General features: G+C 38.0%; 1 protein-coding gene across 1 annotated transcript in view; it reads left to right on the plus strand.

Annotated features, from left to right (window-relative positions):
• LOC136327210 (alpha-2-macroglobulin-like) overlaps positions 1 to 16,418 on the plus strand; it is a 48,572-nt gene that overhangs the window by 17,157 nt on the left and 14,997 nt on the right. Inside the window, exons 12-22 of the mRNA XM_066264167.1 lie at positions 1,563 to 1,790; positions 2,024 to 2,087; positions 3,569 to 3,711; positions 4,322 to 4,471; positions 6,981 to 7,145; positions 7,613 to 7,721; positions 9,666 to 9,780; positions 10,494 to 10,722; positions 11,415 to 11,541; positions 11,888 to 12,009; positions 12,764 to 12,815. Of these exons, the coding sequence (XP_066120264.1) occupies positions 1,563 to 1,790; positions 2,024 to 2,087; positions 3,569 to 3,711; positions 4,322 to 4,471; positions 6,981 to 7,145; positions 7,613 to 7,721; positions 9,666 to 9,780; positions 10,494 to 10,722; positions 11,415 to 11,541; positions 11,888 to 12,009; positions 12,764 to 12,815 (1,504 nt within the window). The remainder of the gene's footprint in view (positions 1 to 1,562; positions 1,791 to 2,023; positions 2,088 to 3,568; positions 3,712 to 4,321; positions 4,472 to 6,980; positions 7,146 to 7,612; positions 7,722 to 9,665; positions 9,781 to 10,493; positions 10,723 to 11,414; positions 11,542 to 11,887; positions 12,010 to 12,763; positions 12,816 to 16,418) is intronic.

Here is a 16,418-nt window from a genome sequence, read left to right on the forward strand (position 1 = left end):
ATATATTAAGATATGAACAGAACCTGGCCGGTTGGCTCAGTGATAGAACTTCTGCCCAGCGTGTGGATGCCTTAGGTTTGATTCCCAGTCAGGGCACACAGGAGAAGCACCTATATGCTTCTCCACCCTTCCTCCTCTTGCTTTTCTCTCTCTCTCTCTCTCTCTCTCTCTCTCTCTCTTTTCTTCTCCTGCAGCCATGGATAGATTGGAACGAGTTGGCCCTGGGCACTAGGAATGGCTCCATGGCCTCTGTCTCAGGTGCTAAGAAGAGTTTAGTTGCTGAGCAACAGAGCAATGCCCCAGATGGGCAGAGCATCGCCCCCTGGCAAGTGGGCTTGCCAGGTGGATCCTGGTTGGGGTACATGCAGGAGTCTATCTCTGCCTCCCCTCCTCTCACTGAATAAAAATTTTTTTAAAAAAAGACATGAACAAAGTGATGTGCTTACAAAAGGACTCACTCATGCCAGTTGGGAGGATAGGGAGGCCTAGAAAAAAAAACTAGCAAACTGGCCCTGGCCGGTTGGCTCAGCGGTAGAGCGTCGGCCTGGAGTGTGGGGGACCTGGGTTCGATTCCCGGCCAGGGCACATAGGAGAAGCGCCCATTTGCTTCTCCACCCCCCCCTCCTTCCTCTCTGTCTCTCTCTTCCCCTCCCGCAGCCAAGGCTCCATTGGAGCAAAGATGGCCCGGGCGCTGGGGATGGCTCCTTGGTCTCTGCCCCAGGCACTAGAGTGGCTCTGGTCATGGCAGAGCAATGCCCCGGAGGGGCAGAGCATCACCCCCTGGTGGGCAGAGCATCACCCCTGGTGGGCGTGCCGGGTGGATCCTGGTCGGGTGCATGCGGGAATCTGTCTGACTGTCTCTCCCCGTTTCCAGCTTCAGAGAAATGCAAAAAAACAACAACAAAACAAAAAAAAAACTAGCAAACTACTTCTATATGGAAGAAAATGGAAATATAGCCCAAACAGTGCCATTAAAGATTAAAAATCTAGAATTGCAAGAAGCATTTAAAAAGATCAGTCTAAAACAGCTCAGAAAAGGTGGACTTTGGCCAATACACCAATTTAACTCTTGAGCCAATGCTATTTGCAAAAAGTATTCTCAGACTCTTAAGATTGCAATATTATATTTACTCATAATGCCTATTTGAAGCTCATCAGAAGTCAGGTATTGACTTTCTGAAATGCAATTCTCCAATTTCTGGAAATTATTTAGTTTCATCAAAGAGGTCTCATAACTCCAGTGTTTCTATCTGCCTAGTAAAGTGGCCAAAGAAATGTCGAGCAAACTAATCAGGGCAAAAGATGCCTCCCTTTATGTTCTTCAAAAATATAAATATCAACCCAAGGGTCCCCTTCAGTGTAAAGGCACAAGCCATGCCTGCAATACAGATAAACAAAAAAAAGGAGGAGGAGTAACTTCTTGCCCACTTTGTACTGTGGAGCAAAAGATTTCTAGGTGCTAGTTTAGGAAAGACAGTCAACTAGTGCAGTTTTGTGAGAACGAACATTGATTCGCTATGAGATATAACCTATAAAATTATATTGTTTTTTTAATTCATTAGGCCAAATACAAGGATCATAGCCTCTGTCATAGCTACCAATGGCTGTCAGATGAACACAAAGAAGCTCATCACACCGCTAATCCTGTATTCTCTCCAAGCAACAGTTTTGTCTACCTTGAGCCCATGCCTCATGAACTGCCCTGCGGCCAAACTCAGAAAATTCAAGCACATTATATTCTGAATGGACAGGTTCTGCAGGAGCTGAAGGAGCTCACGTTCTATTATCTGGTGAGCAGGAAGGCCACTGCATTGACTCATTTGTGGACAAATGCTCTCTGGAGGACAAAGATTTATGAAGCTCTTTAGAAAGTTTCCTTCTCTTTGGAAAGTTTGACTTCTCTTAGGGCTAATTATTGCCAGCAGATGTGCAATACAACAAGTATATCACATGGAGAGGAGGACGTGGTGTAAGATCTCTGCCAGGCAAATTTAATTCCTTTATATTGCCTTTTTCCCCCCAGGTAATGGCAAAGGGAGGTATTGTCCAAATTGGGACCCATGTACTGCCCGTGGAGCAAGGAGAATGTGAGTACTGTCATAACTCCACATTCCCACCCCACACTGATACATTCAACCTTACACTGCAGGAATACCAGGAATAATTTCAAATAAAGAGAGGCTATTTCTACCTAACCCCAATGAAAACGTTGAGAGGAGAAAGTAATCTTTCTGTTTTTTACACCCTTTATCAAATATTTCTTTTCCTTCAGTATATTCTTTTCAGATTATTAAAAATGTAGATTTAGTGCTTTTATAGTCTGTGCTTATTCCAAATCTTCAAACTATAAATATTCATGGGACATCTTCACCAAATGACATTTCAAAATTGTTTTAATCAATGAAGAGGAGGTAAAAATTTGGAGTGCCTTCTATATACTAAATTTTTTTTTTTTTTTTGTATTTTTCCAAAGCTGGAAATGGGGAGTCAGTCAGACAGACTCCCGCATGCACCCGACTGGGATCCACCCGGCATGCCCACCAGGGAACGATGCTCTGCCCATCTTGGGGCGTCGCTCTGCCGCAATCAGAGCCATTCTAGCACCTGAGGCAGAGGGCACAGAGCCATCCTCAGCGCCCGGGAAAACTTTGCTCCAGTGGAGCCTTGGCTGTGGGAGGGGAAGAGAGAGACAGAGAGGAAGGAGAGGGGGAGGGGTGGAGAAGCAGATGGGCGCTTCTCTTGTGTGCCCTGGCCGGGAATCGAACCTGGGACTCCTGCACGCTAGGCCGACGCTCTACCACTGAGCCAACCGGCCAGGGCCTATATACTAGATTTTATACTGAATAATTTGTATTTGTATATTATTTTTCTTTTTCAAAAATTGTTATGATTTGTGAAAAGTTTAATTGGGATTTCCACCATTGAATTGGACTCTCCCTATGAATAAATGTGGAACACTATAAATCTCTGATGTTTTCTCCTAGTCTAAGAATGTCTGAAAGATCACTTACTAGAAAACTATCATGAACTACTAGTCTTTTGCTGCTTTGTCATAACAACACAGAAGCACAATAAATAGACTTAGAGAAGTTTAATGCAACCTCTAAAGAACCTACGTAGACAGCAAAAAATAACTTCTAAAGAAGCACATTATTTCTCTTAAGAAGAATAGAGTATTTTGTTCACAGAGAAATGAAAAGGATATAAAAATAAATACAATGTGTTAAACTCTTGATTTTATAACTCACAACTTCAGAGTCTATTTCCCTTCTCTAATGTGAGGTCTAGATCAAATGGCAGCCAAGATGGAAAAATGGTTTTAAAAGATTTTTTTTCCCCTAAAGCTAGAGTTTTTAGAAATGTGGAGTTCTTAGGGGCAGTCATCCATTTGTTACATAGTTCATTATATATACATACACATATATATGAATATTACACCTACTAACAGAAATCGTCGCTAACCCAACCAGGCTCCTAAAATGCCTTTGTGCAATAGAAGAAAATTTTCGTTTTAGTTCTGGGCAGATGTCTAACCCATAATCACTTCCTCATTGTCTCTGTGCTCCAGTGAAAGGTCACTTTCCTGTGTCAGTCCCTGTGGACTCAGACATTGCTCCAGTCGCTCAACTGCTCATCTATGCCATTTTCCCTGACGGGGAAGTAGTGGGAGATTCTGCAAAATATAAAGTTGAAAATTGTCTGGCCAACAAGGTGGGTGCTTCATATCGTAAGTTTTTAACATTAAGCTAGAAGTTACTATCATTATTAATTATTTCCTACATGTGAGCATTGGGACCAAAGGGATTAAATAAACTTCCCAAAAGATTTCAGCAAGGGAATGGCAGAATCACACGAAGAAGCCATGTCACTTGACTCCTAGTGCAAAATTCTCATGCATTATCTCTTGCCATGTGATAGGATTCAGAGTAGCTCATTCCCTTCTTCTATAGTGAAATGTGAAATATGTAAGCAAGTGTTTACGGCTACTAAAGAGCCAGAAGAAAAATACAGGCACCTCTAGAACCATCTGCATTCTACCTTGCAGTTAATGAACTCTTCATCATGTATCAAAGATAACAATGACATCTCAAAATTAAATTAGTTGTAAAAATAATTAAATGTCATTATATTGGCTCCAGCAAATTTTGAAAATCAAAGTGAAGTATAGGGGATAAAAGACCTCAGGTCCCACATGGCACCAGCCACTGCAAAGGCAAACAAAGTGTTTATGCAGTGAATGTGACAGCACTCAGAAAATACTGGTGAGTACATGCTTAAGTCAGGAAATTTGCTTTTTTGCTCTTTCTTTCCAATTTCACAGGTGGATGTGAGCTTCAGCCCAGCGCAGAGTCTCCCAGCCTCACAGGCCCGCCTGCGCGTCACAGCTTCTCCTCAGTCGCTCTGTGCCCTCCGTGCAGTGGACCAAAGTGTGCTGCTCATGAAGCCTGAGGCAGAGCTCTCCCCGACCTCGGTGAGTTTCCTCGGCCTCGGGTCAGGAAGGTCCAGATAAGTGTCTCCAAGCAAGAAGAAATGCCTTTCTGAGTAGGATAGGATCTATTACAATTATATTCATCTAAGAGTGAATAGTTCTGAGCTCTTTCATATGCACTTTGTTTTGGTAAGAAAAATATTGCATATGGAGATAGATGGTTAGATAGACAGACAGGTGGGTGGGTGGATGGATGGATGGATGGATGGATAGATGATAGATGATAGATAGATAGATAGATAGATAGATAGATAGATAGATAGATAGATAGATAGATAGATAATAGATAGATGATAGATAGATAGATAGATAGATAGATAAATAGATAGATAGATAGATAGATATAGCTAATAGATAGACCCTGACATTCTAGAGCTCTATGAAACCGATAATGAAGTTTTCAAAACTAGTTTTAACATTTCCAAAAGCTTCAAAAAATGGTTCATTTACTTGCACTAAGAATGCACATCTTAAATATCAAAATTCTGTTTTCATAAGAATTATATCAGGTGAGCCCTGACCAGATAGCTTGATTGGTTAGAGCATCATCCCAAAGTGCAGAGGTTTACAGTTCAATCCCTGGTCAGGGCACATACAGGAGCAGATGTTTCTGTCTCTCTCCTGCTCTTTCCCTTCCTCTCGCTAAAAGTTATTAAGTGACTATTAAAAAGAAAGAATTATGTTACTTGAAATACTGGTTGTCTCAAGATGAACACAATTTCTGAAGGAAGATATTGTAGTGTCACTGATGAGCAAAAATTAAGAAAAATGAATTACTATATGATAAATGACATTAATAAGTGAATTCTCTTAAAATATTGGGCTAACAAGAAATAGTAAAGGGTATGTTGGAGTGAAACACTAAGAAACTACTTACCATGTTCTAATAGTCACTTGCTCATGTCTTCAAATATTTAATATGAGGCAAATTAGAATAACCTCTTACTGATGTTTTTTACTATAAAAATGGTACAAAGGGAAATTTATATTTTTCTTCCCTAAAAGAGGAACTTATAAGAAGAATTACTTTTTGGTCCTTCCAGTAGAATTTCATTGAAAATATTAGTATACTTCTAAAAAAAGTATTGAGTACCTTTCAACAATGAAAGCAGGAAGATATGTGGGAAAATAACAATGTTTTGTGTTTGTATAACAAAACTTTATAGTTCTCAGAGGTTTGTTTTTTGTTTTTTAATTATAAACCTGATTGGTAAAAAAAAAAAAAAAAACCAGAAATTTTTATTAATTTGTTAATAATAAAGCAGAAGCTTTTAAGTATTTAGTAGTAGACCTGGGTTAGAACACTAATTTCTCTCAATCCTTGATAGTGTTTTTCTAAGGAAACACTGCTCCAAGTAGCATAAGCCACTCATTTAACACATATTTATTCAGTGCCTACTGTGTCCTAGGTGTGTGCCCACTGTGTGATGAAGATCCAGGAATCTAGTAGTGAACTGCTGGAAAGACAAAAATCCATGTTCCCATGGAATGAACATTTTCATAGATTAGACAGACAATAATTATATAATATGCTTGGAGAACAGTAAGTAGAGGAGGAAGGTGGAGAATAGTTCAGCGGGAGCTGCCTTTGAGAAAGTGTCTAATTTCATTACATTATTTAATTTGCTAATCTATTCTTATCAGTCCATTTTAAACTCCTATGAATATAATACAGTGCCTCTACCAACATTTTTACATGTCTAACTTTTCTTTTCCAAATGAATTTGAAAGCATCATTTCCAGTTAAAGTTTTATGTATTTGTGAAGATCTGGAACATTTTGTTCCCATGAATAATACTTAAGAAAATACTATTCTGTTCTATATAGAAGGTATATATTGCCTGACCTGGCAGTGGTGCAGTGGATAGAGCATCAGACTGGGATATGGAGTACCCAGGTTCGAAACCCCAAGGTCAACGGCTTGAGTGCAGGTTCACCTGGCTTCAGTGGGGGCTCACCAGCTTGAGCACAGGGTTGCTGGCTTGAGCATGGGATCACAGACATGACCCCATGGGCACTGGCTTGAGCAAGGGGTCACTCGCTCTGCTGTACCCCCCTAGTCAAGGCACATATGTGAAAGCAATCAATGAACAACTAAGGTGTCTCAACAGAATTGATGTTTCTCATCTCTCTCCCTTCCTGTCTGTCTCTCCCTGTCTGTCTCTCTTTCTGACTTTCTCTCTGTTTCTGTAAACATGTGCCTGTTTGGAGCATGTGTCCATTAACTTTATTATACACTAAGTCAGTTGCTAACCACAAAATAGAGACGAAACTATCATTTCATTCTATCATCTTAAAGCTTTGTATAATGCTCAAATATAGCTGACCTCAATTTCTCTTAAAGTTAAACATTTTCAAAATCATCTTCTCAATAAAATATCTAAGCAAAGAAGTACTCAAAGATTGATGGTGATCATTCTTTTCTTTTATCATTGCACTTAATAAAAATAAACTATAAATCAGTTTATCCCTTTGTCTTTTGTTTTTACAGGTTTATAACCTGCTACCTGTAAAGGATCTCAGTGGTTTCCCTGAGAGTTTGAATCAACATGAAGAAGACAAGGGAAACTGTGTCAGTCACCATGTCTATGTCAATGGAATCATCTATTCCCCAGTATCCGACACAAATGGAAAAGATATGTATAGCTTCCTACAGGTAAATCCCTTGTATTGTAGATGGGCAGTTCTTAAGGTTTACAAAATATTATATGTTTTTAAATTCTTTATTTTAATGCCTTCATATCATAGTTGAGGGTGATAGCACATAAAGAAGCACAAAAGAAATCAAGTGACTTCTCCTAGGTCACTAAAAATAACATCTACTAATAACAAAGAGCCAGCACTGCAAATTTTGGGGCTATTAATCAAATTTTCTTTTTTTTTTACTAAAATTCATTGCCTTGTACTTATAAATATCACATATATAAAATAATTACTATTGAAAGTGTTTTAAAAAGAGAATGAAATTACCTCTATAGCAATATCCCTTCTATAAATATGAACATTAAAAGTTTAATATAAAATTAATTGGATTGTTTGTGAATTTCAATGAAAAAAGATATGTACCTATATACCTATTTTTATAATATTTATGTACTGATTACATGATAATTTTCTTTATAGGATATGGGCTTAAAGGTATTCACCAACTCAAAGATTCATAAACCCCAACTATGTAAACATAAACGCCCCTTTGCAATGACATCAGCTCCAAGACTACTAGCTCATGCAGGTAAAAGTTAATATAAATTAATTACCTAATATGTTTTTAAAAGATAAAATGTAATTATTCTAACTGGGTGTTCAGTGGGTTACAGCATCATACCAATGCACAGAGGTTGCTGGTTCAATCCTGGGTCAGGGCACATACAAAAACACATTGATGTTTCTGTCTGTCTGTCTGTCTGTCTCTCTCTCTCTCTAAAATCAATTAATTAAAAAATTTTAAAGATAAAGATCTAATCAAATTAACCATAAAGCCACTTGTGACTCACAAGTGTTGGCTCAAGATTGCATAGCAATACAAACCCATAAATTCTTATTGTGTCAGGCTTCCACATATGCAAAGCTGGAGACAACACAAGGCTGATTGTGAAAAGTGTCAGAAGATTGGGGAAGATCTGCAGAATAAAAGAAAGTATTAATTCTGATTGATGAATCAGGAAAGCCAGTTATAAAGAATCTGTATCTGGTAAATAACGGTATGTGGAGTTAAAAAGGAAAGAAAAAGTTTTCAGGCATAAGAACATTGTGAACAGAAACAGAAATGTTCACAGGTCAGGACTACATTCTCATCAGCCAAGTAAAGACTCCTTAAAGTCCCAAAAACATCAGCCAGTATTCATATAGAAATCTCACTAATTTGCCAATGATATGGGCTACTTCTTAAATGAGTCAAATAGAAATCAAGCATTTGCTTATAGCCCTTGATTGTCATATCATGGTTGACTATAGGTTTAGTACAAACCAAAGTTTGTCAAAAATCAGTCAGAATAAATTAGCTATATGAAATTTAAATAAAAGTTATTGTACATTTTTATTATTACTTATAACTTACATTCTACAACCCTTTGTCAGATTTATAGATAACTTAGGTATGTAGTATATATACACAAATATTTTTCTAGAGAGCTGGTTGTTAGAAATTTACCAGCACACCATTAACAGAAGGTAAATAGGATAAGAGATCATAACTCTGATTTTTTGAGACATAGGGAAATAAAGAGTTTTATGTATTATGTATGTATGTATGTATTAGAGAGAAAGAGTGAGAGATAGGAAGGGAGAGAGATGAAAAGCATCAGTTCTTTATTGCAGAACCTTAGTTGTTCATTGATTGTTTTCTCATATGTGCTTTGATTGGGGGGGGGGGGCTCCAGCTGAGCCAGTGACCCCATGCTCAAGCTGGATGAGCCTGTGCTCAAGCTGGCAACCTCAGGTTTCCAACCTGGGTCCTCTGCATCCCAGGTCGATGCTCTATCCACTGCGCCATTGTCTGATCAGGCAAGAACTTTTTTTAATCCTTTATCTTTGCACCCCTACAAACCATTTCTTAAAGCCACTGTCATGATATTTATGTCTTTTTTTTTTTTTTTGCTCTCACAGAGAAACATACCAAATGAAAACTCTGATTCCTGCCCTCTTCCCACCCCCATATCATAGAAATTTGCACTTGCACAATGTGCAGGGACCACAGAAGACTCCTTTCTGCCCCATAGACAATCCCAGGATCCAAGGCTCTTTCCACCTCGAAGTCTCTATGTCCTCTGTGGTTCTCTTCCCCCACCCCACTCCTAGCTTATTTTAATACTTAACAATTCAGCTAAAATATTATCTCCTCAAAGAAGCTTTTTATTAACATTCATTTCCTGGCCTGACCTGTGGTGGCTCAGTGGATAAAGTGTCGACCTGGAAATGCTGAGGTCGCCGGTTCGAAACCCTGGGCTTGCCTGGTCAAGGCACATATAAAAGGTGATGCTTCCAGCTCCTCCCCCCTTCTCTCTCTCTCTCTCTCCTCCCTAAAATAAATAAATAAATAAAATTAATAACACTCGTTTCCTTCTCTGGTTTATATTTCATCACCCTGTTTATTTCTTTTGCAGCAGCTATTACACCCTCTTATAAGCTTGATCGTTATATTTATTGTTTCTGTCTCCTCCTCCTTCACCTACCATAGAAACAAGTGCACTGGAACGTTATGACGATTATATAACACATGAATCAGAGACTTTCACAGAGACTGTGCGAAAATACTTTCCTGAGACATGGATCTGGGACTTGGTGGTAGTCGAGTAAGTAACTTCCTTTATAGAAAAGATGTAATAGAGATTCCTCGCAATTTTCCATTTTTTTGCTAATTTTTCAGTGTCCAAGAATTTCTTTTAGACACATGGCTGTTTACTTCTGCTGTGACATATCAGTAATATAAGTGCATCAGAGCTAAGAAATTTTACACAAATGTAATGTAAAATTTCCAGAATATTGGCATAAGGACTAAATATAAACAAGTACTACACAAATTAACACCCATAAGAAGTCCTTCACTGGTCAGCAATCCTGAATTAAGCATGGAGTCCGTCAGGCCAACTACACATAGTAATAGTAGAATTGAAAATTATAAATCTGCCCTCAGTGGAACAATATTTTAGAGAGAAATATTTAAGAACAATCTCAAATTACATATTTAGTTTATAACTATATTGACTATAATAGATTTATATTACAGCTATATGTCTGATAGGGAATGGAACTAAAAACAATCAAAGTTGAAAGCAAAGGAGATACATGTTCCATTTTCATGACACTAAGTTAATAAGTTCTGATAACCCACTACCATCAGACCAACCGCATGTTCCATTTTAAGCCTTGTTTATTCTCTTTATTATTAGTATTTCTTCTGAGTGCATCAGATCATGACAATAGAATCATTTATAGGGGTTCTTTTCCAAAAAAGAATTTTTTTTACCTGCTTCCTTTCTGTTCTTCACATTGCCATCTTCCCCAGCTCCTCTGGTGTGGCTGAAGTGGGAGTGACAGTCCCTGACACCATCACTGAGTGGAAGGCAGGGGCCCTCTGCCTGTCCAATGACACTGGACTTGGGCTCTCTCTTCCCACCTCTCTCCGAGCCTTCCAGCCCTTCTTTGTGGAACTCACAATGCCCTACTCTGTGATCCGTGGAGAAGCCTTCACACTCAAGGCCACTATCCTAAATTACCTTCCCAAATGCATCCGGGTAAGAACCTATCTTTCCTAAATTGAACACAAAATCAATTAAATTAAAAATTGCATTCCTAAGAATACTAACAAACTCCCGTGTGTAAAACGTTCTCACCAGAGGAAGAATGCTATCAGATATTCATAAGCATACTCATAACTATAGTTGCTGATATCTCCAAACACCAGATTTGCAACTTGAAACAAGTTTCTGATTCTTACCACAATCTTCTAAGGTTAAGAAAGTTGTGTCATATGAAGATTTCAGATATGGACATTAAAAATTGTTAGGCTCCATTTACATGTCTTGGATTCTATAAGGTTTCAACCTCTGCATTCCTATATATTTAACTTTTCATGTATCCTTAGTCAAAAATGATTTTTAAGCATCTTACCTCCACTGAAAACATAATTATTCATAAACCTTGAATACTCTGCTGGGAAAACTGCAAGAATGGTCAAGATTCCAGGCCAAAGTTATAGACCTCCCACAGTCAACATGACTTTCCCTCACTTCTGGTCCCACCGTATGAAAGAGCAGATTATACCAACCAAACCACTCCTATTTACAGTTCAAATTGACTTATATGGTCTTCAATATTTGGCAACCTAAAATCTAACCACTCCTCCAAAATGCTTTCTTTCAAGCCATTCTCCCATTGGTCCCCTTCCTCCTCTGATCTCCTATCTTTGCCTCATGTGTGGTTTCAGGTTAGTGTGCACCTAGAAGCCTCCCCTGAATTTCTAGCAGTCCCAGGGGAGAAGGAACAAGACTCTCACTGCATCTGTGGGAACGAACGACAGACCGTGTCATGGGCAATAACCCCAAAGTCATTAGGTAAGGGGCAGATTCCTAGATACTGTTCAATACCATTCAAGGATTATGTAGCAGTGGGATTCTTATATCCATTTCTACCTCCCTCAGACAAAGATGTCCTGCCCCCAGATGGTAGGATTTTTTTTTTCCTTTTTATTCTAAGATTTCTAGATGGATATACCTACTTCCACTCTCCACCTTGGATGTTCAGCATTACTATTATCTAGTTTATGCTGCTTTTATTCCTGCTCCGATGTTTTTATAAAACCAAAAAAAAAAGAAGTTACAGAATATTTATAAATCTTAAAGTTTTGAGGTATGGAGGAAAGAGGAGATAGTGCTCATCTTTAATTGGCCCTCTCTTCAGGGAATATGAATTTCACCGTGAGTGCAGAGGCACTAGAGTCTCAAGAACTGTGTGGGACTGAAGTGGCTGTGGTCCCTGAATATGGAAAGAAAGACACAATCATCAAGGCGCTTTTGGTTGAAGTGAGTAAGCCTGACCATTTGATAGGTCACCAATGAATAAGAACAATGGTGAATCTACTTAAGACTATAATTTTTAGATAAAAAGGGCTAAATAATATATGGTCATGAGATATTTTATATTACTTTACAGATATAAATATTTGTATCTGTTTCTATGTCTCTTTTCATCTCTTTCTCTTAATTTATTTTCACAATTTCCCTTCACTTCTCATCTACCAACCTGTCTCCTTCATGTTGCTTTTACTTATAGAATGTACTTATACAGCCTGACTGGCTATGGTACGGTGGATAAAACGACCTGGAATGCTGAGGTTGCCAGTTCAAAACCCTGAGTTTGCTATCTCTGAGTCCAGCCTCATCAGCATGGGGTTGTTGGCTTGAGGCAGGGAATCATCCACATGATCCCAAAGCTCTCCAGTTTGAGCCCAAGAGTCACTGGCGTAAAAAGCCCAAGGTCACTAGCTTGAGCAAGGGAACACTGGCTTAACCCAGTCAAGGTGCATGCAAGAAGCAATTAATGTACAACTAAAGTGAAAGCAACTATGAGTCGATGCCTCTCACACTCTCTCTCTCTTCCTGTCTCTCTCGTTCTCCCTCTCAAAAAATAAAAATTAAAAAGAATTTTATATAATACATTTGAAAAATAAGTTCCACTTCTGTTTAATATCAAGAAATTTGTGGTTACCCTACCAATACAATAATCCTGAAAGTCAGTCCACTCTCATCTCTAACTTTTCTTTCTTTTCACCTAAAGCCTGAAGGACTACAGAAGGAAGTAACATTCAACTCCCTGCTTTGCCTATCAGGTAAAACTTAGTGTTAGTAATTAAAAGAACAGTTGACTGAAGTTTGTATAACATTTGAAGTTTAAGGAATTTTATATACTATTTCTATACTTTATGAGGTAGATAAAAAGCCAAAAAAAACATTAACCCATTTGACAGATGAGAAAACTGATCTTAGAGAAGTGAAGTAATTGGATCAAAACAATATCCTTAGCTAATGCATCAGAGTCATTTTCTCTTACGGTACCTGTGCAACCACCAAACGTCTTTCTGACCAGTGTATAATGTGGTTATAAGTAGAAAGTGGGTAGAATCAGAATATTGCCAAGGGGATATTTCCTTGAATATTCAGTAATACAATATATGGGTAGCTAAATTCAGACCACCACTGAGTTTTGCAGAACCAACAGCATTTGATAACGGGACTATGTTATTTCCCCCCAAAAAAAGTTGTCATAGCCTGTACCATTGCTGTCATGTCAACATTTGTTTGACAACAATCCTGAACCTAATGTCTTGTCAGTCATTTGGCAGGAACTGAAGAAGCTTATAATAAAATATATAACTCTATCTTGAAGAATTTTTTAGTCGAAACATTTATAGAAATATAGTACACTACAGTGGTTGGCAAACCGCAGCTCTCGAGCCACATGCAGCTCTTTGGCCCCTTGAGTGTGGCTCTTCCACAAAATACCACGTGTGGGCGCTACCTCAATAAAGAATGTACCTACCTATATAGTTTAAGTTTAAAAAATTTGGCTCTCAACAGAAATTTCAATCGATGTACTGTTGATATTTGGCTCTGTTGACTAATGAGTTTGCTGACCACTGCACTAGGAAATTTATCGATACAATGTGTTCTTACCTCAAACTAATGTTAAACCAACAGCACATGTGTACCTTGTCTTTCTCTGCCTACTCACTGATATCTGTCCAGTATGATATTTATATTGTCAAGATTAAAATTTATAAAATGTGTTCTAAAAATCTAATTTCCTGATTGTTTAACCTTATTACTACATTTAAGTGAATTTAGTGTTATCACCAAATCCTTTTATCATGGGTTCTCTTCCCATTCTGAATTTTTATTTTAATTTATCTCTTTTATAACTAGAGCTAATCAACAGTTTTATTAGAATTAATTTTAATTACCTATCCATTACAAAAATGAATTCTTCTTAAAAAAAAAACAACCAGAACTTCATATTAAAAGCTAATGTCACCTCATTACAGTCTTTTTCAATACAACTTTAATGATCATCCATGTATGTTTAGAAATCAGATGTGTAGATGAATTTGTGTATGTATGACTTACATATATGGCATCAGTTTCATTCTGTAAATTGTTTTTTTAAGTAGTAATTTGTCTCAAAATTTATCCTTGTTGGCCCTGGCCAGTTGGCTCAGTGGTGGAGCGTCGGCCTGGCGTGCAGGGGACCTGGGTTCGATTCCCAGCCAGGGCACATAGGAGAGGCTCCCATTTGCTTCTCCACCCCCCCCTCCTTCCTTTCTGTCTCTCTCTTCCCCTCCCTCAGCCAAGGCTCCATTGGAGCAAGGATGGCCCGGGAGCTGGGGATGGTTCCTTGGCCTCTGCCCCAGGTGCTAGAGTGGCTCTGGTCGTGGCAGAGCAACCCCCCGGAGGGGCAGAGCATCGCCTCCTGGTGGGCAGAGCATCGCCCCTGCTGGGCGTGCCAGGTGGATCCCGGTCGGGCGCATGCGGGAGTTTGTCTGGTTGTCTCTCCCCGTTTCCAGCTTCAGAAAAAAAAAAAAAAAAATTATCCTTGTTAAATTATAAATCTAGGTAATTTCTTTTAGTTCCCGTTGGTTCCATACTATCAATATATCACAGTTCTGTTTGGTTTTTAGTCATTCCCAAGTTGGTTTTTCTAACTATTTGTCAGAATAAATGGATAAATGAATACATGCATGCATAAATAAATGGGTCCTGGCTAGTTGGCTCAGTGGTAGAACATCTACTAGGCGTGTGGAAGTCCCAGTTTGATTCCCAGTCGGGACACACAGAAGTGACCAACTGTTTATCTCCCTTCCCCCACCCTCTCTCTCTCCCCCTTCTCTATCTCTCCTCCTTCCACAGCCATGGCTCAATTGATTCGAGCACGTTGGCCTCAGGCACTGAAGATGTCTTTGTGAAGCTTCTGCGTCAGGCACTAAAAATAGCTCAGTTGCAAGCATTGCCTCAGATAGGCAGAGCATCAGCTCCAGGGGGTTTGCTGGGTGGATATTGGACAAGGTGCATGTGAGAGTCTGTCTATCTCCCCTTCTCTCACTGAAAATAAATAAATAAATACAATTGTTCGTATGGAAAATAATACAATAATTAATAAGAATACAAGAATAAACTGTGTTTTTCATACCCATAACTGTAAACCTACTTTTGCTCCACCCTGTACATGCACCCTGTAAATGCAGGCCCCCTTAGGTATATATACAAGCATACCTAAAGTAGATGCCAAAATAAGAAATTCCTGATTCAAAAGCAGGAGGTATATTCTTAGTTTTAGTAGAACTAAAAGATTCTGTTACCTAATTTCATGTTTGTATTTCCATCAGTTTACATTCTCCATGATGATCATCATCATCTGTTACCATCCAAGGTTTCAATTTTAACCAAAAATGTGAATGAAACAATATATTGTTTTAACTTATATTTCTCTAATTACAAGTGAGGATGAGCTTATTTGTGCATATTTGTGAATGGCTTTCATATCCTTGATTGTCTATGTTGGGAGTAGTTTGTCATTTTTCTGATTCAGCTGTATGACACTGAATCTTTATCTATTGGATAAGTTATAAATATTTGCTTTGAGTTGGTAATTTGTCTTTTGTGTTACTTATGGCATCTGTTTCCCTACAGAACTTTTTCTTTTTTGGAAAGTAATAGAGGTTTTTGACATACAAATAATATATACATAATTAACATAACTATATATGTATTTAATATATAATTATATATCTAATTATATAATTTAATTTAAATTTAATTCTATGACCATATGTAATTAATATAATTTTAAAACATACATAACTAATGTATATAACTAGATGAGTTTGGAGATTTAAGTACATACCACGATCTATACCATAAACCTAATCATCACCTCCAAAATTCCCTCCCACTCTTTATTATTTTGTGTGATAAAGCATTTATTATAAGATTTATCCTATTATCAAATGTTATAGTATATAATACAATATTGTTAAGTATAGGCATTATGCTACATAATAAATCTTTAGAACTTATTTATCTTGCGTAATTGAAATTTTGTACCCTTTGACAAAAGTTTTACTATTAATCTATGAGGAAGAGATTAGTGTGAAGATAAATATTTACATTTTTCTTTTTCATCTTCGTGTAATTCACCAACATTAAAATGGCAGTAAATGTATGCTTATCAGCAGCAATTATTTATTTGTGATGAGTCAATTACTATTCATCTTCACCCCCACCCCTATGTCTAGGGCTTCCATAAAAATACTATATCCTCTTTTCTGGTGAAATTTGATGAAAGCATTATTGTAGAATTCAGGAACTTCTGGGGTATTTTTATTTTTCTATGTATACATAAGGGTGTTTTTTTAATGCAACTGTTGTCTAAGGCAGGT

This window comes from Saccopteryx bilineata, chromosome 1 (assembly GCF_036850765.1).
Source record: "Saccopteryx bilineata isolate mSacBil1 chromosome 1, mSacBil1_pri_phased_curated, whole genome shotgun sequence".
NCBI lineage: Eukaryota > Metazoa > Chordata > Mammalia > Chiroptera > Emballonuridae > Saccopteryx > Saccopteryx bilineata.